The sequence below is a fragment of the Misgurnus anguillicaudatus genome, chromosome 8 (assembly GCF_027580225.2).
Source record: "Misgurnus anguillicaudatus chromosome 8, ASM2758022v2, whole genome shotgun sequence".
NCBI classification, from domain to species: Eukaryota; Metazoa; Chordata; class Actinopteri; order Cypriniformes; family Cobitidae; genus Misgurnus; species Misgurnus anguillicaudatus.
In genome coordinates, this window is record NC_073344.2 from 36947129 (window position 1) to 36971556 (window position 24428).

The 24428-nt window shown below is 37.5% G+C and overlaps 2 protein-coding genes across 2 annotated transcripts; one reads left to right on the forward strand and one right to left on the reverse strand.

Moving 5' to 3' along the window:
- Nucleotides 1-663: 663 nt before the first annotated feature.
- On the reverse strand, nt 664-16265 carry mylkb (myosin light chain kinase b). The gene is made up of 17 exons (XM_055213704.2): nt 15398-16265; nt 14234-14350; nt 14072-14137; nt 9063-9104; nt 8390-8517; nt 8013-8169; nt 7478-7783; nt 7334-7375; nt 7123-7213; nt 6315-6518; nt 4754-4971; nt 4542-4665; nt 4107-4259; nt 3820-3943; nt 3647-3737; nt 3368-3502; nt 664-3239 (listed from the first exon to the last, which is right to left on the reverse strand). Exons 1-17 carry the CDS (start codon nt 16014-16016, stop codon nt 2986-2988), a joined length of 2871 nt encoding a protein of 956 aa, XP_055069679.2. The 5' UTR covers nt 16017-16265; the 3' UTR covers nt 664-2985.
- A 2744-nt stretch (nt 16266-19009) lies between these two features.
- On the forward strand, nt 19010-24049 carry gmppab (GDP-mannose pyrophosphorylase Ab). Its single transcript, XM_073870844.1, has 12 exons — nt 19010-19291; nt 19551-19648; nt 19732-19835; nt 20133-20325; nt 20441-20500; nt 20568-20698; nt 21055-21189; nt 21272-21369; nt 21819-21865; nt 21953-22042; nt 22125-22290; nt 23400-24049. The coding sequence occupies exons 1-12, from the start codon at nt 19231-19233 to the stop codon at nt 23504-23506; spliced, it is 1290 nt and encodes a 429-aa protein (XP_073726945.1). The 5' UTR covers nt 19010-19230; the 3' UTR covers nt 23507-24049.
- Nucleotides 24050-24428: the final 379 nt, after the last annotated feature.

Sequence of the window (24428 nt, forward strand, 5' to 3'; positions counted from 1 at the left end):
AGGACATAGGCAGAAAGGCAGGATGATGCAGCAGTGAAAGGACAGTAAGGCTATGTTTACATTAATGCGTTTACCTTTTAAAACGCACTATTTTTGCCACGTTTACGCCTTTCATTTACACTACGCCTTCGTTTTCGACCCTCATAACATCACTAGCTTACCAACACGTTTCCACAACGCGTTTTTATTCAGAACACATGAACCAGCTGAAACGGACAAGGAGATCAGTGATTACATAACGGCTACCGTAGTTGCAACACGCATTTGGAAAAGCGAGGCGCTAGAGAGCACTATTCTTTTTAATGCAAAATACAATTTCACCACTAGATGGGGTAAATCCTACTTATTGTCCCTTTAAAACAACTGGTTGAAAAAACCCAGCATTGAAAATAATGCAGGGGAGAAACTGTGCAAGTTGCAACACACATTGGAAAAGCGAGGCGCTAGAGAGCACTATACGTTTGAATGCACAATACAATTTCACCACTAGATGGGGGTAAATCCTACTTATGGTCTCTTTAAAACAACTGGTTAAAAAAAGCCCAGCATTGAAAATACCGCAGGGGAGAAACTGTGCCATTGCATGGCATTTAACCCTCCAATAAAAATTCCCATCATCATTATTATCACATTCATAGTTGGATTCAGAGAGAAACAGCAAGCTCTTTACGGTAACACAGAGGGAGAATCCCTTTATTTATATGACCATTAGTGAGATAATCATAACCAATTATTTACTGTAATATAAGCCTAAATTAACATTGAAATAACACAGATTCTGTTAGTTGTACACATTTTAGTTTTCAACTTAAGACCACAATCTTTAAAATACTACTTCTATAAGAAATTTGGGAGGTGAGGGGAAATTTAATTGATAATATGTTAAACTCAATAGTTAGGAAAAAAGGATAAGTCTCAATATTGTAACTAATTCATCTTCAGAGAACAGCGTAGAGACTCTGAAGTACATAAAGCCTGTACAGGGTAATAAAGATGGTTATATTGCAGATAGACTCACAAAATTCACTTCTTTGTTCTGTCGTGCAAGTGGTTTAACTAAAATAAAGGCAAAGTGAACTGCCTATCCTTTAAACGTTTAGGCACAACAGACAATCACCCAGGTATGCAAGTTAAACATTAATGTGAATGCATAAAATCAAAGGTACTATTTCTGATCAATTTAATTTTAAATTAACTGCAATATGTATGTCAATACAGGGATAGTTCACCCAAAAATTAAAAGTCTGTCATCATTTACATCATTACATGAGTTTTGATCTTCTGTTGAACACAAGAGAGAAAATTAGTGCTGGGCAAAGATTAATCGCGACCAATCGCATACAAAACAAAAGTGATTTTTGGCATGATATACGAGTGTGCTCTGTGTAATTACTATGTATAAATAAATACACACACATTCATGTATGTACTTAAGAAACATTTACATGTTTATATACATTTATTTATATTTTTATATATTCTATATAAAAAATAAATAAAAAAAATTATATATAAGTAAAACAATTCTGAAATGAATATATGAATGTGTGTGTGGCTAAATATACACAATAATTAGACACAGTACATGCACATATATTATGCAAAAAATCTTTCTATTCTGTATGCGAACAATCGCGATTAATCTTTGCCCAGCACTAGAATGATGGTAACCACACAGTTAATGGCACCCATTAGCCGCTTTTGCACTATCAGGCCAGTGTGAGCCAGGGCTTCAAAGGGCCTAATGAAGCCAATAGCCTCCGACCCTCAGCTGCGAGGCCAAAATCAAGACGCATTTGGACTGTCAGGCCAATAGCACAGCAGCGCTTCTGTAAACCCCGCTCTAAATACGCCTACCTGGATCTAACGTCAAACAACACCATTTTAGCATGAGAAGGAAGTCACTTCAATCTGATAGGAGTTAGATCGCATAAACCCAGGCGGTTGTTTGCATTGTAAAGTATACTTATACAAGTTTAGAACAACATGAGGGGTTAATGACAGAAGTCTCATTTTTGGGAACTTTCCCTTTAAAGGAATAGTCTACTCATTTTCAATACCAAAACATGTTATCACCTTAACTAAGAATTGTTGATACATCCCTCTATCATCTGTGTGCATGCACGTAAGCGCTGGAGCGCGCTGCGACGCTTCGATAGCATTTAGTACTTCGACTCGCCTGAAAAGTCCGCTCCCATTCTCATAACTTTATCTCTAAATGATACCATTGAATGAATGGGGCTAAGCTAAATGCTATCGAAGCGTCGCAGCGCGCTCCAGCGCCCACGTGCACGCACACAGACGACAGAGGGATGCACCAACAATTCCCAGCCAAGGCAACAACACATTTCAACATTGAAAATGAGTAGACTATTCCTTTAACTACATTCAGATATATAGGAAAGGATTAATTTTCATTTAAATATAAAATCTCTAGATATTAAAAATCAATAAAAAGTATCAGCATACAGTTCTGTCTCCAACAGTATATTTAAATTGTCTTCATATTGTTATCAAAACACCATGCTAGACTAGTGTACAAAGCATTAAGCGCTTTGTGATTTTTCCTCTAGATTACAATGCAGCACAGACATAAAATGTGAAATGTGCACAAAAAAGTATACTGACAGACAAACATTTACAGACATGGATGATACAGTATTAACAAAATGTGATCAATGCGATGGAATTTTGTCCAAATGTCCCAACATCATTGGGTTGTTATAAAGGTAGGCTATGTGATGTCATAGGTAGTTTGTGGTCCATGTCGTGAAATCGGTTGGGGTAACGGTCTGGACAGAAAAGCACAAGCTGGAATGTCTTTGCTTATAGCAAACGGTTTTCACTCATAAATAGTTTTGCTAAAAAATGACAGTCAGTGTCCGTAAGCAAAAAAGCAGCACAAGTGTGTAAATATTATAAGAGATTCATAGTTCCGTGGTATTCCTTCTCGAACCACCCTTTCCTTGCAGCCCGCTCCGACATTCACTCCTGTTCGTCCTCATCACCTTCACCATCGCCCTCCTCCTCCTGCATAAACTCCACCATCAGTTCAGCGGTACAGCTGGCTTCTCCCAGGCTGTTGACGGCCTTGCAGGTGTATTTGGCGTCATCGTCAGGGCAAACCTCTGAGATCACCAGGCTGCAGTGGCCATCCTCTTCGTAGTCAATCTGGAAGTGACGCGTCTCTTTAATGGGTTGGTCATCCTTGTACCACACAACCTCAGGGTCTGGGTAGCCTTCAAGGTCAGAAAATACAGCAAATCAGTGTTCAATCATACAAAACAATGCCAGTTTACCTTGTTGCCAACCTGTAAGAGCAGAACAACTTTAACTCAAGAGCCTTGCAGAGGTCAAAGATCATTACCCTCAATCTTGCAATCAAAGCGGGCGGCACTGCCTTCCACAACCTCCACATCCAGTATGACAGAGGAGAAGCTGGGAGCCACAGGGGTGTGGTTTTCATCTTCCAAACATTCAAATAATGGTGCCGGAGGCTCTTCTAAAACACACACAGACATTTTTTTGATTTAATAATTTCATTAAATATTTTATGAACATTATGAACAAATGATAACAGACTATCAAGCCATGCCCAATATATTCAATGATAGTATGAAAATCGGCATCAATCAGACATCAGTACCATCAGTTGGAGAAGTTTTCTTCGGGCCAATCCCTCCTAACATTCCCATAGAGCTGAACCTGGAGATAGCTCGCACAGCATTCCCAGTTTTCTGCACAGTTGATTCACACTTGCTTAGATCACAATCAAGAAATCCAAATCTATTAAAAAAAGCTGTATAAGTTGTCTCTCACCTGCCATCGTCGTCTCAGGATGTACTTTTTCATTCTCTCTTTGGACAGCTGTTTAGCCTCCATATTTTTGGTGTCTTGTTTAAGCCAGGAGTGCTCTAAACACTGTGCACAGGTCAGTCTGGCCCTACGGTGAGACATTTGTAGGGTCAGAGAATCCAAAAGAGAAGTCATTGGCTGCCATTGCTAGGCGATAATACCTTGTCTATTAAACTTCTCCATTAACTATACAATGTGGCTTTACCACAGCAGTTTTACCACAGGGCCACAAGTAACACAATGCTGCTTACCTCATGTTCTTTTTAAGGAGACTACTAATAAAGTCTTTGGCCTGATCTGAAATTTCATCAAACGCCTCGTCCTCAAAATCCCAAGTGGCTGAGGTTACATTGGCAAGCGTTTCATTGTCATTATCTCCCATGAATGGAGAGAGACCACTGACCCTGAGGATAAGCAAAAGCAAGGGTATTGAGCAATAATCTGTGATTCTGTTATTGTATATTCACAATATATACAAATAAACTAACAAGTCTGTTTAGATATTTGTATTCCTCTTCCAAGAATTGCAAATTATGTTGATGTAAAAAATTGAAGAATGTTTAGAAAGTGAGCTGGCCTTTAAACCCAAAGGCCATAAAAGTCGTTTCCAGGCCTTGCCTTTTCTATTATCTTTAGCACAAATTAAGGAGGATAAACTGGAGGATACATAAAGTTGAAACACTCACAAAATGTAACAGATGACCCCAATGCTCCACATGTCTGTTGGGTAGCTGATAGCCTCATAATTGATCACCTCGGGAGCAACAAACTCAGGAGTCCCAAATAAAACCTTCAGCGAACCAGAATCCTCTGCAAACATAAACAAAACAGCCGATGATAAGGATAACTAAAACCTGTGAGAGTATACTATTTATTGTAGCTGTCAACGCTTGTTTACCGAGCCGTCGAGCCAGACCAAAGTCGATGAGCTTGATCTTGCTCCCCGTCTTGTTGATGCACATGATGTTTTCGGGTTTGAGGTCCAGGTGGACGATGCCCTGCTTGTGGATGAACTGGACGCCATCAATGATCTGCAACATGTACTTGATGACCTCTCTCTCGGTCAGTTCGAAATCTTCATCGACGATTCGCTCAAACAGCTCGCCACCTGAGATCCTACAACCAGTGGGGACCGCAAGGACATCATCAGGGCCAACGTTGATGTTGGTAATGCGTTGGAACGGTATGCACACTATCCATTGAACAATTAAACAGACTGCTTCTGTGCTTTGAGTGCTAAACAATTTTGGGGATTTAAATCTCGGCTATTTTCCATAATGGCTGCCAAGCTCAGTCAGAGAACTTCCATACTCTCTTCTCCAACAATCCTCTCTCTCCTTCTCTCTATATAAGGACATGTGACTTGTACTTCTCCAATCACAGAATGCTGGATTTTGCATTCCATTCTTGCTATAAACAGCTAAACTGATGAATGATTTTTTAATGGGTGTAATAAAACATCAATCAAACAACCTATCTGGTTCAAAGAGACTGTGTTTAAATTGCAACCCAACTCAAAGTATCGTAAAGTAATTACCACTTTTACCCTTCTACACAAGTCATCCTTATACAATCACCTAAAGGATTATTAGGAACACCATACTAATACTGTGTATGACCTCCTTTCGCCTTCAGAACTGCCTTAATTCTACGTGGCATTGATTCAACAAGGTGCTGAAAGCATTCTTTAGAAATGTTGGCCCATATTGATAGGATAGCATCTTGCAGTTCATGGAGATTTGTAAGAAGCACATCAAGGGCACGAAGCTCACGTTCCACCACATCCCAAAGATGCTCTATTGGGTTAAGATCTGGTGACTGTGGGGGCCATTTTAGTACAGTGAACTTATTATCATGTTCAAGAAACGAATTTGAAATGATTTGAGCTTTGTGACATGGTGCATTATCCTGCTGAAAGTAGCCATCAGAGGATGGGTACATGGTGGTCATAAAGGGATGGACATGGTCAGAAACAATGCTCAGGTAGGCCGTGACATTTAAACGATGCCTAATTGGCACTAAGGGGCCTAAAGTGTGCCAAGAATACATCCCCCACACCATTATACCATTGCATTAATGAGAAATTGAACAGGTGTTCCTAATAATCCTTTAGGTGAGTGTAGATGGTTTAAGTGACAACAACATAAACACACTGAGCTAACACTACTGTGTAAAATTAATTTGTACAATGTCAGCTAAGTGTGTTCTTGCCTGGCTGCCAAACCTCCCTTCCCACAGTGGTGATCTATGCTCGGTGCTCCCCCCTTTATTTTTAGGAAACTGAAACATTGTATTTTTCTACAAGGTATTTGTTTCACAGGTCAGTTTAGCCACTAGCCGGAAGGTTAAACAAACACAGGTCAGAAGTTAACTTCAGGCAAGGCTTATAACCGTGGCAACACCTGTGCATCCAAAAAAAACAATCTATACTTGTTGGTAGATGAGAATTTGGGACTCACATCTCCAGGACCATGACCATGTCAGATTTTCCCTGGAAGGCATCTACACACTGCACCAGTTTGGGGTGATGGAGGCTGTTCATGATACCGATCTCCTGCTTCACATTCTCCTTTTCCTTCTGTGAGAATGCCTTAATGAACTTCCCAGCCCAGACCTTTTTGGTGGACTTTTCCACTAGTTTGAAGACCTGACCAAATTTACCCCTTTGAGAGATACAAGATTGGCAATGAGACATTTTATATTGATGATAGGCCTTCTTAATTTTTTTCAATTGAGAGATGTTCCTAGGTCAAAATCATTAGATTTGAAGAATATCCCTGCTGAAAAAAAACAGCATGGTCCATGCTGGTTTGGTGCGGGTTTAGCTGGTGGTCACCAGCATACTAGCACTAAAACACAACATTTGCTGGTCTTGTTGGTATGACCAGCATGGGATGCTGGTGCTGGTATGCTGATGACCACCAGCTAAACCACCAAACCAGCATTGGAATTATTCTGGTCTATGCTGGTGTAGCACCAAAACACAACATATGCTGGTCTTGCTGCTGGTATGCTGGTTTTTCCAGCAGGGATGTTTACTAGTAATGTGAAGTTTAGGCTTACAACCCGGGATACAGTGCTTCTACACCATTGTTATTCATTTATCAAATCTCCTTCTGATGTTAGGTATAAGTTATGGTTAGGGTTAGGTTTTGGGGTCGGGATATGGTTTTTCTACACAATGTTGTTCCATTGACACATTCACTTTGTAAAATCATGTCAAGTATTATTGTTAATAATGATGGACATAACAAACACATCTCTTACGTTCCCAAGCGGTCCTCGATATCATAGAAATCCTTGACACTACAGTCTTTCTTAATTTCTACATCTCTGTATTCTGGTTCTTTCTCCTCATCTGCGAAATGAACAGCAGATCACCACGACCATGTGACAATAAAGTTAGTAAGTTTTGAGTTCGGTACATAATGTAATTGTTAGAGGGATGTTGGGCAAAATAAGCGCTTGTACTACACACCATCATCAGACACAGTGGCTTCAACTTCCTCTTCCTTTTTCTCTGAAGAAGAATATGAATGTATGAATTTTTACAGTTTCTATTGCTTATCTTATGATAAATTAATAAACGATGATCAAACACTGATTTGTTATTATTCATCACCTGATACTTCCTCCACTCCTACTGTAATAGGCTCAGATTCTGCACTCGGTTCTCCAACACCATACATGTTAACGGCTCGAACCCGGAACTTATATTGCCGATCAGCGAGGAGGTTCTGGATGTGGTAGGATGTGCTGTTGCAGGAGGTGAGATCACTCCATGTGTTCTCCATGGAATTCCAGATCTCCAGGTTGTATGACTGGACGATGCTGCCTCCATCATAAGTGGGACCATACCAGGATAGGGTGAGTGAAGATGTGCGGATGTCAGAGGCTGCAGGGATGCCAGCTGGGGGATCTGGTTTATCTGCAAAACCAAGTTTAAATAAAAGTCGTCAGTTTACCTATATAGTTAGGATGGTGCTTAAATAATGTGTAAAGGGGGGACCACAGGCATGTAAATAATTTTTATGTACTTGTATGTACAGAATATTACTTTAAAACACTCAAGGGCCCAAAAGGACAAAATTTGCACACATTTTGCTTCATTTCCTCTTTTTAATTTACGTCACATCCTGCTGTTTTTACTTTCATACCTACGACGGTGAGGTTAAGCGAGGATTGCTTAGTGCCAAATTTATTCTGCAGCTCCAGCGTGTAGCAGCCGCAGTGATCTTGATCACTCGCTGTGATTGTAAGCTGACTGCTGGTCTCTGTGGTCTCTATGGAAATGCCTCCGCTTCCTGCCTGGATCTAAACAGGAGATATCGGAGAGGCATGGTAATGAAGGTCAATGGGGAAAATATGGGAAAAATATGACAGTAGTATCCACGTATATCCATTTATATAAAAATTGTTTTTCCTGACTCACTGTTGTTCAAGATGGTGTAAGGATCTGCTAAAGGTGAGACTAGGACTGACCAAATTTATACCTTTATTTGTATTATCTCCACACTTTCTGCCCCCTTCATACCGGCTTTTTAAACTTGAGCCAAGTGCAGGTTATTGGTGGCGTCCCTCCGAAGTTGCATAAGAGCTCCACCTTCTCTCCTGCTCTGATCTTCTGATCTCCAGGGAAGTGGAGAAACTGAGGTGGAGAACCTGCATGAAAGCATAAATAAACAAATTTAGTGATCTGAAAGTAGAGATTTTAATTTTGAAAGTGTACTTTTTTGACATTAACACATAATAATTAATAAAAAAGTGAGAAAGGGATGAAACAGGAAAACTGGTTACCAGTAATTTAACAGTTATAAAAATACTAACAATAAATACATATTATGTTAACATGTTATGTTTCCTATGGTGAGGCTAAGTCATTTTACATTTGTTACTCATTTGGCAAAATTTACAGTGCATTCAAGCCAGGTACAGTATAAGTTTTAATTAGTATATGTGCTCCATGGGATTCGAAACCAAGACCTTTGGGCATTCACTGAGTCTGTACTTTGTCAAGGTGGTTCTTAGTTTTTCATCTGTCACTTTATAAATAAAATCTGTCATATAGGGCCAGACTCACTGCATTTTATATTTCACATAGTATGCACATTCTTTCTCTGTGTTGTTACATAAGGTAGAGTCTCTGTACATTGTCTTTTCCTAGTCAAGTATGATTATGTAAGGGACAGTGGAGAGGAATCTTTTACCCTGTTTAGCGGGAGCTGGTTTCTTCTTTATCCTGGCTTCATCTGCAGACCACACAGAAAAATGTATTAAAAAACAATATCTTAGATTATTAGAGAGATTCATTTACACTCTAAAAATGGCTGGGTTATTTTTTACCCAAAATGGGTAAATATTGGACAGAACACATGCTGGGTTAAAAATTACCCAATGTTGAGTTAAAATGACCCAATGTTGGGTTGATGTTATGCAACCATGGGGTATAATAACCCAGCGGTTGGGTTAAAACAACCCAGCATTGGGTTCTCCTCACCAACAGAACTAATAAACATGAATCCCTTATTATATCATATGTTTAACATGTACATTTATTTCTATACTGTATAGTTTGATAATAGTTTCAACTTCATGTTTAATTAATTAATTAATTATTGTAAGAAGGGCTTTTCTTTCTTTACACATTCCAGCACCTATGGCGATATTCATGGCGACCGTTTAATACATATGCAAGTTGATTCACATCAATCCATACACAGGTTGGGGCAGGGGCTATCTCTTATTCACCTAACTTGCATGTTTTTGACCTGTAGGAGGGAACCGGAGTACCCGAAGTAAACCCACGCTGACACACAGAAAGGCTTATAAAAGGCATTTTACTATATCCTAAAAGGACTAAAAGTTATAGCCTACTAAATGTTTTATTAATTATTTTGTTATATAACTGCATGAAGTTTCTGACAATCATGAACCAATTAACATAATAATACAAAAATTACTTGTTAGTAACATTTTGGTTATTTGGGTCAATGACAAAAATTCTTTATTAATTTTTTTTTTTAATGAACACAATGCATATATTTGATTCAGGAACAATATGGTGGTCATAAAATACGTCAAGTCGTACAATTTGCCAGATAAGTTTTAATGCACTCCCTGTGTCATGCAGATTGTTTGTTTATTTGATATTGGCATTTAAAATTATAATCCTGAAAATAGTTTGTAGGTGTAAAACAACTTAAAACTAATAATAAAATAATAAAAAATAATATTTGAGAACTATACATTTAAGAGCAATATATATTATAAATATAATAATGTATAATACATAAATATAATGACAATATAGACAACCTTACACTCTAAAAAAACAAACGGTGCTATATAGCACCAAAACTGTTGATTTGAATCGTAACCATAGAAGAACCGTTTTTAGTGCCATATAGCACCGGTGAAGCACCTGTGTAGAACCATATAGGGGCCATATAGCACCACTATAGCACCAGATTTGGTTCTACATAGCACTATGGTTCTACACAGGTGCTTCACCAGTGCTTCACCGGTGCTATATGGCACTAAAAACGGTTCTTCTATGATTACGAGCAAAGAACCACTTTTGGTGCTATATAGCACCGTTTGTTTTTAGAGTGTAGCTGCATTTATTAAAACAAAAATGATCTGCTACATTATAATTATTTAAATTGTTAAAATAAAAAAATATTTAGTAAAAAAAATTTCTTAGTGCTATTTATAGCAGTTGTACACTTTGACTTTCTGGTTGCACCACCTAATAAGCTTATGCATTTGATATCAAAATTATACATATACTTTTTAAGTACAATTAAATGTGTTTGATACAATTATTTTTTTCTAGTATAACATTGATTGCCTACCCGTTACATTAAAGTAGCTATTTTTTAGTATTTGAGAGAATTCAGCCATCAATTTAATTCAATTTTATTTATATAGTACTTTTCACAATTGCTTGATTGTTCCAAAGCAGCTTTACATAAATAATAACATGAGAAAACAGAAAAATATAAGACAACAAAAATCATAAAGACCCCAGTGGGTTCACTGGATGATGTGAAATAATGTTTTTCTTGTTAACTTCTTAATAAAATGCCCATGATTGTACTACCTTGACATTTCAGAACAAAATCTAAATTGTAAATGTCTTTAGTAATGCCAAATAATCTAATATAATCTTAATAATTTAAACACAATTTGTTACAGTCTGAGACAGCAAAACAAAAATGTATGTGACACGTATCATAAATGTATCAAGTTATTTTTATAGTACATAATGTCCCCAGACACAAAAATATGCATGTCATGTCATTGACCCAATTATCACTTTTATAAGCCTTATATGCTCACTTGCACATACATATTAAATAAGATGATGCATAATAGGATTGTCAAACAATCCACAAATTTTGTTGACTATATAATTTACATGAGGTAAAATTAAACTTTACATTAAAATGAAAATATAATATTTACTGCATATGTGACACAAGAACAACTGACATGAGTTTTAGGGAGACTGTCGCTCGTGATCAGCATCCCGTGCAGAGAGTTGCTAAGCGGACAACGTTTGCTGGAATTCCCCTAATATGGGCACGCTAAATATAGGATCTCCAAGATCCAGAAAGCTGTGGGTCTCTCTCTCCACTATTTATTTAAGGTCTGATCGCCGTCAAGAAACAATGCAACATGTAAACCCCACTAATACTCCAGCGCAGTCCAAACAGAGAGTGGGAGAACAGGGAAAAGCAGAGAGAGACAGATCTGCATGTTTCAGCACACCTACCATTTTAGGCCTTCTCTACTACTTCTTCCCTTCTATGCTTCATCTCCTCACTTGGACACACCTGAGGTTTTTCCATGAGAACGTGACGTTCACTTAGCCGCCTGTCTCATTTCATGTGCAAATCACTATGACATTGTTCGTTACTTCATAACTATAGTGTACAAAGAGCAACTCGGTTGTCTCACAGCCTGCTATGCTCATCCAAGAGAAACAAATTCAGTACAATTGGTGTCCTAATGTTCCAAAACACTGCTGGCTGAGTTTATTTTCTACTCTACCATGATCACATGGATTAAAAGTCAGGATCTAGTGTGACCCCTGTGTTGGACAAACAAATATGCAGGACTATAAAAGCAATTCAGTCAATCACATTGATGGAAATGATCCAGGATGATAATTGTCCTATTGCCATTAGGGAGTTAACTTCTCAAATGACAAATATTTTTTTAAAGGAATTTGTCTTTATCTTATTAACTGTGTGCCAAAATTTGCAAAGTGGACTTAATGTTTATCTCATATGCAGAAGAATGTGTGTGTTAACTCTGCTGAAATAAATAGCTTGGTCATGAATTTCCACAATGGTTCAAACCACTTTCTGCAATTTTTAACCAAGAGTGACGTTCATCACTGCAAGTTGGTTCAACTTAAAAAAGTTAGTAACCTGGTTGCCTTAAGATTTTGAGTTAATTCAACTTAAAAATATTAGTTGACACAACAATTTTTAAACAATTTTTTTTTGAGTCAACGGCAACCAGGTACACTAAAAAAAACTACGTTTCGGTTTTGTAAAATATATCAGATTAACCCGTATAATTTCTACATAGTAATATTATTGAGAACTAGATTTTCCTATATACTGTATAATAAAATGTATAATACAATTATAAATAAACAAACAATTAATTAATGTACAAAATGAAATTAAGTTTTATTATATATTTTTTGTATTATTTAACTTATGTACACTGTAAAAAAAAAATTCGGTAGAAATTACAGTGTTACCTGCAGCTGGTTGCTGGTAATTTACCGTAGATTTACATTTATGTTATTTACTGGCAACAGTTTGTTTAAAGTTATATGAACATTAAACATTAACAAGTCTTTGTTTTTACAGAATAAAACTATAAAATAACAGACTCATGCAAAGCATTCTGGGAACCAGAAATCCTCGTCAATCGTTTTTGTTTTTTCTTCAGATTTTGTTTCCCAGAATGCTTTGCATGACGCTGCTATTTTATAGTTTTATTCTGTGCCCCTAAGAGTAACACAGTAAAAGTTCATACAACTATGTAAAAGAAAATAACAAACACAAAAACAATCTGCTCTACAACAGTTTTATTTAATACTTTAAGGACAGCAATGCTTTAATGTTTAAAAAAAAGTAATAGACTGTACCTAAACAATTGAAATAAAATAAAACAACATTTACTTAATTATTTAACAAACGTTTAATGTATTATTGAGTAGATTTTATCTGATTTTGTTAGGTAAGTTGTACTTGAAATTAAAGTAGTTGATTTTACTTCAAAAATGTTTGTGGAAATTGTAAAGAGGATTTTATTAAGTTATTTTTATCTATTTAAAGTAAAACCAACAAATCGTTTTACGTTTTTACAGTGAGTAAGCGGTAAAATTTCTGTAGAAATTACAGTATTACTGGGTATTACTGGCAACTAGCTCCCAGTAACTTACTGTAGATTTTACATTTATGTTATTTACTGGCAACAGTTTGTTCAAAGTTAAATCAACATGAAACATGTTCAGTCTTTATTTTCTACAGTAAGTTACTGGCAACCAGCTGCATAATTACAGCAAATGTTTTACAGTGAGAAAGCAGACATAGGAATGGTATTAAAGAGATAATTCACCCAAAAATGAAAATGCTGTCATCATTTACTCCCCCTCATGTTGTTCTAAACCTGTATGAGTTTCTGTATTCTGTTTAACACAAAATATTTTGATAAATGATGGTATGCACACAGTTGACACCATTGACCTTCAACAGTTTGCAAACCATCATTTACCAAAATAAATCATTTTTAGAATAAAGAATTTTGGATTTTCAATATTGTGAACTATCCCTTTAAAACATTAGCTTTTTAAAGATTTAGTGAACTTAGACTTAAGTTAGACCAAGATATAGGGGCAGTTTCCTGGACATGGTTTAGATTAATCCAGGTCTAGTCCTTAGTTATATAGACATTTAAGTAGTTTTACAAGAAAACCTTACAAAAACCTTAGTGCATCTTGAAATAAAAACACCAGCACTGATATATGTTAATAAAATGCGCCAATGCAAGGTGTTTACAAATTAGGCAGCTCAAACATGCATTTTAGTCTGTGACTAGGATAAGCCCTCTCCGGGAAACCGCCCCTAAGTTTTTATGACAAACAAAGAGCCCAAGCTGTAAACAGGCCATAACAGATGTATTTACTCACTTTCTGTAGTGGGAGTAGCAGAAGAGCTCTTCCTGTTCTTCTTATCTGCCAATGGATCTGAAGGATCTGAGACAGTTGTTTTTCAGTGAATTTAAATGTCCCAATCTTGGAGGAATTTGGTATTATTACTTTTATGAGAAGTTCAGAAGACAGAATGCTTACCATCTACAGTAACCATACAAGAACACTCTGTTTTACCATCCGTATTCTCTGCTTTACACGTGTACCGCCCTTCATCCTCTGGTAAAGCCTTGTCGATTGTAAGTGAGCATTTGTCACCTGATGTCAAACACAAGTTAACATTGATTGAGAACTGCATGACCTGAACTCCCTACACATTTAGTCTACTAAATGATTTTGGGTACAGACAGTATGACCTTTAATTTTCAACCTTGAATGGATACATTATCAAAAAATGAAATTTTGTGTCTCATATTGCTGCAAACCTGCATTTTCTCATTCTTGGAACATCATTTGAAAGCCTTATCTGATAGCCTTATCAACATTCTCTTTTATGTGAAAAAGTGCAAAAAAAAAAACATGCAATGAAAGTAAAATAGTCAGCTTGCTAATATGTGTCCTCATTTGTTTCAATAAGAACATTTCCAAGGAAAATGCTTATCGGATCTTTTATAAGCAAGTTTGCTTAACTTTTCATATCAACTTATATTTTTATGTTACTTTTACTTAAATTATAATTTATGTGATTAATGTTGAATTGACTTGTATAATTAAGTTTTATGTTAAATTTTCACAGCGTAGAGTTAATATGTATTAAACACAGACTACTCTCCATTGTCCATATTAGGTTTCTATAGAAGTCATAAATTCTAGATGTTCCAGTTAAGTTATTTTCCGAAATTTTACTTCAACAACAAATAAAGCACTTTTTTTTAAATAAATGCATTACTAACAATTTATGATACAAATACATGGCAGTATATGGCCCAAATAAATCAACCAAAACAACATGGTGCTTGTTAAAGCAAATGTGCACTGGATAAAGCTTTAGGGAACACCCCCTGCGTGATTTACTGAGGGAATCCTCGATTGCTATTTTCAAACTTTCTAATTGTGACCGGGCTCATCTCAATGAATAGGGGTTAGTAAGATCTTAAACCCTCTGTAGATCAAATAACCTCATGTGAAATAGCCGAGATAACACTCATGGCACGGTTCAAACAACCTCAGGTCACATCCAAGCTTTACGAAATCATGCTTCAAACCTGTTGCTGCCATTAAAACAAATCTACAAAAACATCATGTGGAAAGCACAGATGCTAAGCTATGGCATGCATGAAAGGATATGTATATCTCTTTTCATACCTTCCTGCGATATTATAATAAACTTTGATGGCTTCACTACTTTCCCATCGAGCATCCAGGTAATGACAGCTGGCACCTGAGAGGTCACCTGACACTCTAATCTTAACCTCTCTCCATCCACCACACTGACATCACAGAGAGGCTGTGAGAACATTGGTGGACTTCTGGCATCCTTCTTTTCTCCATTCACAGCCGTCTTGTTGACAATCTTTTCAATCTCTCCATCATTTTTCTTTATCTCTGGCTTGGGTTTCTCAGGAGCAATCTCCTTTTTGTCAGGGCTGCGTTTTATTTCCTCTGTTACAACGGCCTTTTTATCGTTCGCACCTCCATTCACGCCGTTGATGCCGCTCTGCTTGTCCTTCTGAAGTAAGGATCCTGGTTTCGCCAAATTCTGCTCATTCTTCTCCGGTTCTGGTGCTTGCTTCTTGTTCAAGACGGACTTGAAATCCGCAGGTGCGCTGGGGGCGGGTGGCGTGGCAGCAGGCGCTTTGGGAGAAGCGCTTTCTTTCTTGTTGAGCAATGATCTAAAATCAACTTTTGCCGGTGTGCTCGTCTTAATCTCAGACCCTGGTTTAGGGCCAGAGCGGGACTTTAAAGCTGCCCTAAAATCCGTCATCTGTCTTCTTTACTAATCTCCTGGACCAAAGAAACAATTATTGGAAGAACGGTTTCCTCTCTGATTCTGTGATAAGAGTTTCTCGTGTATCCTTTGGATGGATATGGATACCGTCTCTGGATACCACTGCACGGATTTGGAGGTCCTGCTCTGCCTTTGGCTTCCAGTCACTGTGAAACTCTCCAAACTCCTGGCTCAACCCCTTTGGACCAGAATGACAGAGGGAGGAGGGATAGTGATTGCAGAATGCAGAGGACATGCGAAGAGAACGGAAGAGATGGGTGGGGAGAGAAACTGGTTGTTTAAAGCTTAGACTCCATTCTATAATAGGTTAATTGGAGACAGGAACATGTTTAATATCTGTGTGGTATCGGAGGGTGGACCACTATTGCCATATTAGGGAAACACTTCCAGTGCATGTGCATCAAACTAGCAGAACTGAGCTAGGAGGTAAACAGATGGGAAGATAGCACCAGAATTCATTATCAGTAGAAACAGAAACAGAAATAATGGCCATAATTGTCGGTACGGTGCCAGATTTTCAATTGGATTTATTAAAAAAACAGAAACTTCAGTTTGGACAGTTTTATTTAATTTTATAATGTCAGAGGATGAACTGGGAAAATGGGATTCCTTAACATTTAGGCACTGTTCCTATCATACTTGGATGAAAACAAGTCAAGAAGTGTTCATTTCTTGGCTGTTTGTTTGGATGTGCCTCACCTTTTCACCTCTCTGTAAACTGAGGACCTTCATTGGCCCATTCCGAAAATGCATCTCACCACTGAGATTTTCGCGTCTCACACAGTTTATATTAAAATGTTACATAGGCAGCCTTATATGGCTATGAACTACTGTGTAATTCTTCTTCTCTGTGTATCTCTGACAGTGTGTGAGCGATAGAGACGACATAAGAACGTCTCCCAGATAAAATTGCTTCATCCTACACAGTTTTGCGATAACTTTCCATAGCTGCGGGGATGACAAAAATCCTTTAACTCAAACTGTGCAATGTTTTAAGAATCTTGATTTACAAGATGCTTTATTTAAAGTGATTTAGCAGTGAGGAAAGAATAAAATGATTCATTTTGAAATATAAAAATTGTGTTAATATGAGTTAACATAATATAAAAAAATTTGCTACAAACTTTTAAAAGAATATTACCGAATACTTATAAGAAGAGGGAAAGAAAATGAAGGGAAGGTATTTATTTTTAAGCATTTAAAATAATTGAAAACAATGCAGGGACTAACAATAATAATAAGATTTAAAGTCAAGAACACCATCTACACATTTATTGCATGTGATGCCATGAGTGGTAACACAGCCCTGCATCATCCTTCATCAGATGTCCATCTATCAGTTATGTCTTAGATCTGATAACAGCAGTTTATATTTCAGAGTATAGGAACAAATTTGCATCAGAACAATGTCACCGCTGTCTAGGGGTAGCTGCTAAACCTGATTTCCAATCCCACATATACCTGGGTCAACTTTCCTGCCAGGCAGTCATATTTTAGGTTTAGGGTTCATGCTAAGACTTAAGCCTGGATTGGGTTGCTTGTATAGTTTAAGTGTAGGTTATGGGCAGGAATTGAGTTAGAACTGAATTTGTATCTTTCTTTGTGAGGACTGTTGTTATAGGGACAAGCAAAACACACAAAAACATGCTGCATTCAGGGTTACAATGCAGGGATAGTTTTGCTAACCTACTTAGTCTTAGTCTTAGTTTTGCTGCCAGCAAGTAGCCTATTTTTTATGTGTTTAAACTGTGATCTAAACCAAACTTTTATTATTGGCCTACTTTTTTTTTAATCTCAGTCTAATCTTCAAAACTTCAGAATCTCAGTCAAGGCTTTCGTACTTCCAATATTAAATCTTTTTTTTTTTAATGACTAGGACTTTAAAGGCATACAAATGCAATTTCTTTAATGATGGGATTCCCAGTAAAATAAGCACAGTTTTCAGTTATTTGAATTATGGCTATGGCCTCCTTAATGCCCTCTCGTCCACAAGCAGTGTCAAAGGAATGCAACTACACGCTTTGTGTCTGAGAATGGAGACACTCTCATTTGAAAAAGAGCAAGGGATACTGTTTACAGAACGGGCTGTGTGGTCTTTCTTCTTTTGACGCCAGGACCTTATATGTCCATGAAGTCTTGGAGCTCTGGATCAATCAGCGTCCTTCACACCAGTAGTGAATCAGAGCTTCTGCATACTGTACGATGGTGGTTCTTATCATAAATAGTTGTAAGATACACTTTTCAAACTGCTTAAGCTACTTACACACTTTACTTTAAAGGAAACAGTAGTTAAGAGAAGCACTTTCTAGTAATATGTGACCCTGGCTGTCTGTGAAATCCAGGCTAAGGTTTTATAATCTAATTATAAGATTGAGCATCAAAATTATTTTACTCATTCATTTTAAACTTTAACATGGCTTTAGTCGATCATCAAGTTTATATTTATGACGTTCTTTACATTATGATTTTATATAGATAACAGTTAATTACAAAAAGTGGACAGACTGGGTCACATATTAGTTGACTAGCTAAAGTTAGATACCATATGCTGTAGGCCTATGTAAATAGCACATCATAAACAATAAAGTTTGCTATCTTATGCATGATTTAACACAGGTTTCTTTTTCAGCTTGTAAAATTGGGTCTAAAGAAAACATTAGAAGTGTATGAGTATCACAAAAACGGATTTCATTATTTATTTAAGCTGTTTAAAGCAGACTGACTGTCTCACTATGATTTCCCGGAGTACGAAAAGCTAAAAAAATAATGACAGAAAATGCCACTTTTGGTGATCGACTTTATGCAGCGCTGCGCAGATTGTGACAACCAGTACAACCAAGTACCGCGAGAAAACACAGCTCTGTATTTTTTCGAATCGCTCTCGCGGTACTTGACGTCATTATACGTCTGCGCAGGACCGCATGAAGACCAAAACAAACGACCAGACAAGAAGCATTTACGTCACTACAGTGGGCGGGAATACAGCGCACTTACTTCCGCATATACTGTAGTCAATGGATTTGATTACATTTCAGTTATGCCGAACAAGTGTATGTAGTTTTGCGTTCTGATAAAACTTTATAATTACTCATTTTGTAAACAGAATTTGTAAATATTAATCTTTACAGGACGTTTGGAATGAATTAAGGTCGCTACGTATAAAAATTCAGCGTGATATATTCATAATAGGATGTTAAAATCGAATAAAAAGATGTTAAAAGCGATTATCCTCATTGGCGGCCCTCAAAAAGGTAAGACACCTCTTACTGTTAGTATTGTGTTTAAATAAAAAAATGAATGAGAATGTATCAACAAAATCACAGTACGATGACGTGGCGCAACTGACATAATAAATACACTTCAATGTTGTGTTAGAGCTTCCGACACGTGACGGCGGCATACATTAAAAGCAGCCGTACACTATACGACGTTGACGTATTTATTTTAAAGTAGCAATTACCCAAAAAAAGGGAGATAAATTATTGTCTATTTTGTCTTTCTGCCAATCAGGTACCAGATTCCGCCCCCTGTCGTTTGAAGTGCCTAAACCACTGTTCCCTGTGGCAGGAGTTCCCATGCTACAGCATCATATAGAAGCCTGTGCCCAAGTAAAGCCACCAACTATTAAATGACACATAATTTGCAGTAAAAATGACTGTGCTGTAAAATATCTGTTTTTCTTGTTATGCAGGTTCCAGAAGTTAAAGAGATAATACTAATAGGGTTTTATCAGCCCAATGAGGAGCTTAACCGGTTTATTTCTTCAGCTCAGCAGGAGTTTAAAGTCTCCATCAGGTAAATACAAGACTTCAGTCTCTCCAGAAGGGTTGCTGGAGCCTATCCCAGAATCTTGGGCCACAGGCAGGGTACAATCGCAAGACCCACATCGACAAACACACAATCACACTCACTCTCACACACCTAAGAGCAATTTACTGACTTCAATTCACCTGCATGTCTGTGGACAATGTGGGTAACCAGAATATGGAGAGGAAATTCGATCCAGTCTTGTTGTTTCGCCCTGAAATAGTAGATTTATATATGAGTGTTTCAGGGCTTCAACACAAACTGTCTTTCTTTTGAACTTTATAGGTACCTGCAGGAGTTTGCTGCTCTGGGGACCGGTGGTGGAATCTATCACTTTCGGGATCAAATCCTGTCCGGAGGGCCGGATGCATTCTTCCTCATGAACGCTGACGTATGCTCCGAGTTTCCCCTGCAGGAAATGCTTCGGTTTCACCGCCAACATGGGGACAATCATTGCGGGGTCATACTTGGAACCACAGTAGGTTTAAGTTCAATGAATAGGAGAGCAAATATGATCTTGAGGGTTGGGCGAGCTCCGATTGTCGTTTTTTGTTTGTCTTGGGAATTGAATCCAACCATTTGACTTTTTGCAGGCCAACAGAACTCAATCTCTGAACTATGGCTGCATTGTGGAAAACCAGCAAACAAATGAGGTAATAAAGATTTACTTTCACTGTCTATAAATATACAAGTTCCAACAGTATGTTTATTTTCTTTTAGGTGCTCCACTTTGTGGAGAAACCCAGTACGTTTGTAAGTGATGTCATCAACTGTGGTATCTACTTGTTCACACCAGATATTTTCGGTTATATTGGGAAGGTTTTCCAGAGGAATCAACAAGAAAGAATCCAGTAAGTGTGACTGATATAATCTAGCCAATAAATCAAATTTCTGTTACATTTTCTTTACATGTACTAAAGAAGTCAGTCAAAGAATGGCTTAAAGTTCAGCGTGGGCTCAGGGTGTCTTTGGAGCCCTACTTCAAAAAATAAAAAAAAAAAAAAATTTAATCCAATCCCAATGATCATACAAATAGTCTAATTTTGAAGCATGACACCACCTGCGCAATATGTATATACATTCGCCTATTATAAAAAATCAGCTTTTTTAGCTGTACTGGAAGCCCCCTAGGCACAGCCCTGTTGCCCCAAACCACAATCCCTGTTTGAGTCACTTGTTTGTGCTAAAATTAGTATTTTTTCTATAGGGAAGAGATCGCGAATGGCAGGCAGATGCAAGAGGTGATTCGTCTTGAACAGGACATCTTTACAACCCTAGCGGGACAGAAAAAACTCTGTGTCTACAAAACGCAGCATTTCTGGAGTCAGATCAAGTCTGCAGGGTGAATAAGAAATATATTATTTTCATCGATCTTTCTTTCACCCCAGAGACACCGTGTTGACATCTTATAATATATCTGACAGGTCAGCAATATACGCTAGCCGACTGTATCTCAAACAGTATCATCAGACACATCCTGAACGACTGACAACAAACCAAGACCGAGGACCAAAAATAATAGGTATGATGCATGAAATAATTTCTGTAAGTAATACATTTATACAAATTTTTATTGATTCTATAAACATAATTTTACTATAATTAGTATAGCGCTGAATAGTTATATTATTTAAGTTCAATAAAGCAAGGGTCTTCAACAGGTGGGCCTGCCTGTCGATTATAGTTTATAATCAAAATTATTTCTGTGAAGAAATGACACTATTTGACACTAACATTAGGAAGCAAAAGTTCAGTTAAATGTTTTGTTGTCAAACCTATATGACTTTAAATTATGCCATGTAAATGGCAGAATTTTTATTTTTCAGTAAACAATCACTTAAATATAATACAATTTAAGAGGTTCCTACTTTGTCGCTTTATTCACCAAGAGTTCTGGATTATTAAGGATTAAAGACTTAAAGTAAAGCTAAGGAGAAGCTCACTAATTCTTATCTATTTTTCATCTTTTAGGAGATGTTTTTATCCACTCTACAGCTAACATCGACCCTTCTGCTGTGGTACGTAGACATGCAACCTCAAGTACAAGGGTTTGTAAGTGCTAAAGATACATTTCTGCATATATATCTTTTTATCTCTGTCCTTAGCTTGGTCCTAACGTTTCCATTGGAAAGGGTGTGACGATTGGAGGCGGTGTAAGAGTGAGGGAGTCCATTATTTTACATGGAGCTGTGTTACAGGGAAGGGTGTTGAAGTTATGATGCAATCAGATGTTACAAAACAACTGAAATTGACATTTCAATATTTGTGTCTCTATTTCAGGACCATTGCTGTGTGTTGAACAGTATTGTTGGGTGGGACAGTACAGTGGGAAAGTGGGCAAGAGTGGAGGGAACCCCAAGTGACCCTAACCCCAACGACCCTTATGCCAAGATTGACAGCGAGACGCTGTTCAGAGATGGAGGTCTGACCCCATCAATCACCATCCTTGGTATGAAGCCCTGACAAGCAACCCTGAACACCTTGATAAGCTCCTTCAGCTGTGTTTGATTGGGGTGGAGACCCCTGACTTAAAGAGATAGTTTACCTAAAAATTGTAAATCTCTCATCATTTACTAACTGTCATGTTGTTACAAACCAGTATACATCCTGATGGGGACAGGAAGGAAGATATTTTGAGGAATGTTTGTAACCAAACCGTCCTAGAGCACCATTCACTTCCGTTGTATTCCTTTTTCCTATGGAGGTGAATGGGGCTCATGATCGGTTTGATTGCGAACATTCCTGAAAATATCTTCCTTCGTGTTAATCTGAACAAGGAAATTTATGCAGGTTTGTAACAACATAGAAATTTATACAGGTTTGTAACAGGTTTGTAACAACATGAGAGTGAGAAAATTATGACAGAATTTTAATTTTTGGGTGAACTATCCCTTTAAAGGTGCACTGTGTAAATTTAAGCGGCATCTAGTGGTGAGGTTGTGAATTGCAACCAACGGCTTAGTCCACTGCTCACCCCTCGCCACGCAAACATGTCATCGTCGGAGACAACTTAGTAAAAAAATTTCCGTTAAGGGCTTCTGTAAAAAAATGGCGGCACAAAATGGCGACTTCCATGTAAGGGGACCCTTGGTGTATGTAGATGAAAAGGTCTCGTCCTAAGGTAGTAAACACATAACGGTTCATTATGAAAGGTCTTTATACACCCCTGATAATATAGCTTTGTATATTATCTTGCATTTCTGTCAAGAGATCCTTCTAAAAATTACACACTGCACCTTTAAGTTTAAATTGTTGCATTATTTGTTATAGAGACATTATGTATATAGACATAAGATAACATAATATACATGTGTCGGGATGCATTTGTGTGTTTAGAAATTGTAACTGGCATGATGGCACAATACTGGTATTACTGTCTATGGTATTAAGAGAGAGTTCTTCACAAAAAATGTAATAGTAGATGCATACCAGTAGGTGGAGCTGTTTGCTGTAATATATCCAAGCATTGTGGAAACGGCTTGCATCTACATTTTTCAACAGTATAGTATTTTTCTCCACATTAAGTGTTTTATTAATCCATCCTCTGTCTTTTCCTTGGCTGCAATGTGAATATTCCATCAGAGGTCATTATTAGAAACTCTATTGTCTTGCCTCATAAAGATCTCAACAGGAGCTTCAAGAACCAGATAATCCTATAAAACAAGATTCTTCAGCTTCTTTTGGGGACAGGTTATCCTGAAGAGATCTCATGGTGGGGACGTACAATTTTTAAATAATTGGATCTTAGCACTTTCATGGTAACCTGCAAAGATGCTTACAGTAAAAGGTTCTTCACAGCAAAGCCCTAGAAGAACCATTCAGTCAAAGGTTCTTTAAAGAACCATTTCTTTCTTACCTTTTATAATCTAAATTATAAAACGGCTAGTTCCAATCCTTGATTCTGATTGGTCAATGGGTGTGCTTTATTCACGATAAAACACTGCTATGACCGCTTCACCCAACGGTTCTATTTAATATCACTGCGCCCTTAGCAACACCCTTAGCAACACATAAACATATAATGAGACAAAGTTTGAGAACAGTTTGCTGTTTTTATTTGAGCTTTCATGTTGTTGTTCGCAGTCAGGGACTATTTTTTCTAGTGGAAGGAATGCTTTTATTGATTTAACTTCATGAAAGTTGCACTAATATATTTTTTTACTTTAATATTGTGTAGTAACCGTTTTATAAAAGCGGTGGGGTGCTCGAGGCAAGTGCTGTGTCGTGAATGAGTAACGGCTGGGGGGGGTTGCGGGCACTCCGCTTCGCGTCGTGCCTGGCGGCGCCCTTCGGCCGTTGCTTATTCACGATACAGCACAGCCTCTCGTGCCTTATTGCTTACGAATGAAGCGCCTTTATTTTAAAGAGTGTGTTAATAAACTTTAATAGACTACAATATATATTGCTGAGTTTTGCACAGCAGGGGCGATTCCAGGATTTTATAAATGGGGGGGCACAGGGGGGACCAAGAACCAGTCAGGGGGGGCCAATCAAAAAATTCAAATGAAAATAAATACTGGTTTAGAAAATATTAAGCATGGTTCCCAAAATCTTGTGCAATGCCACATGTTCTAATATAGA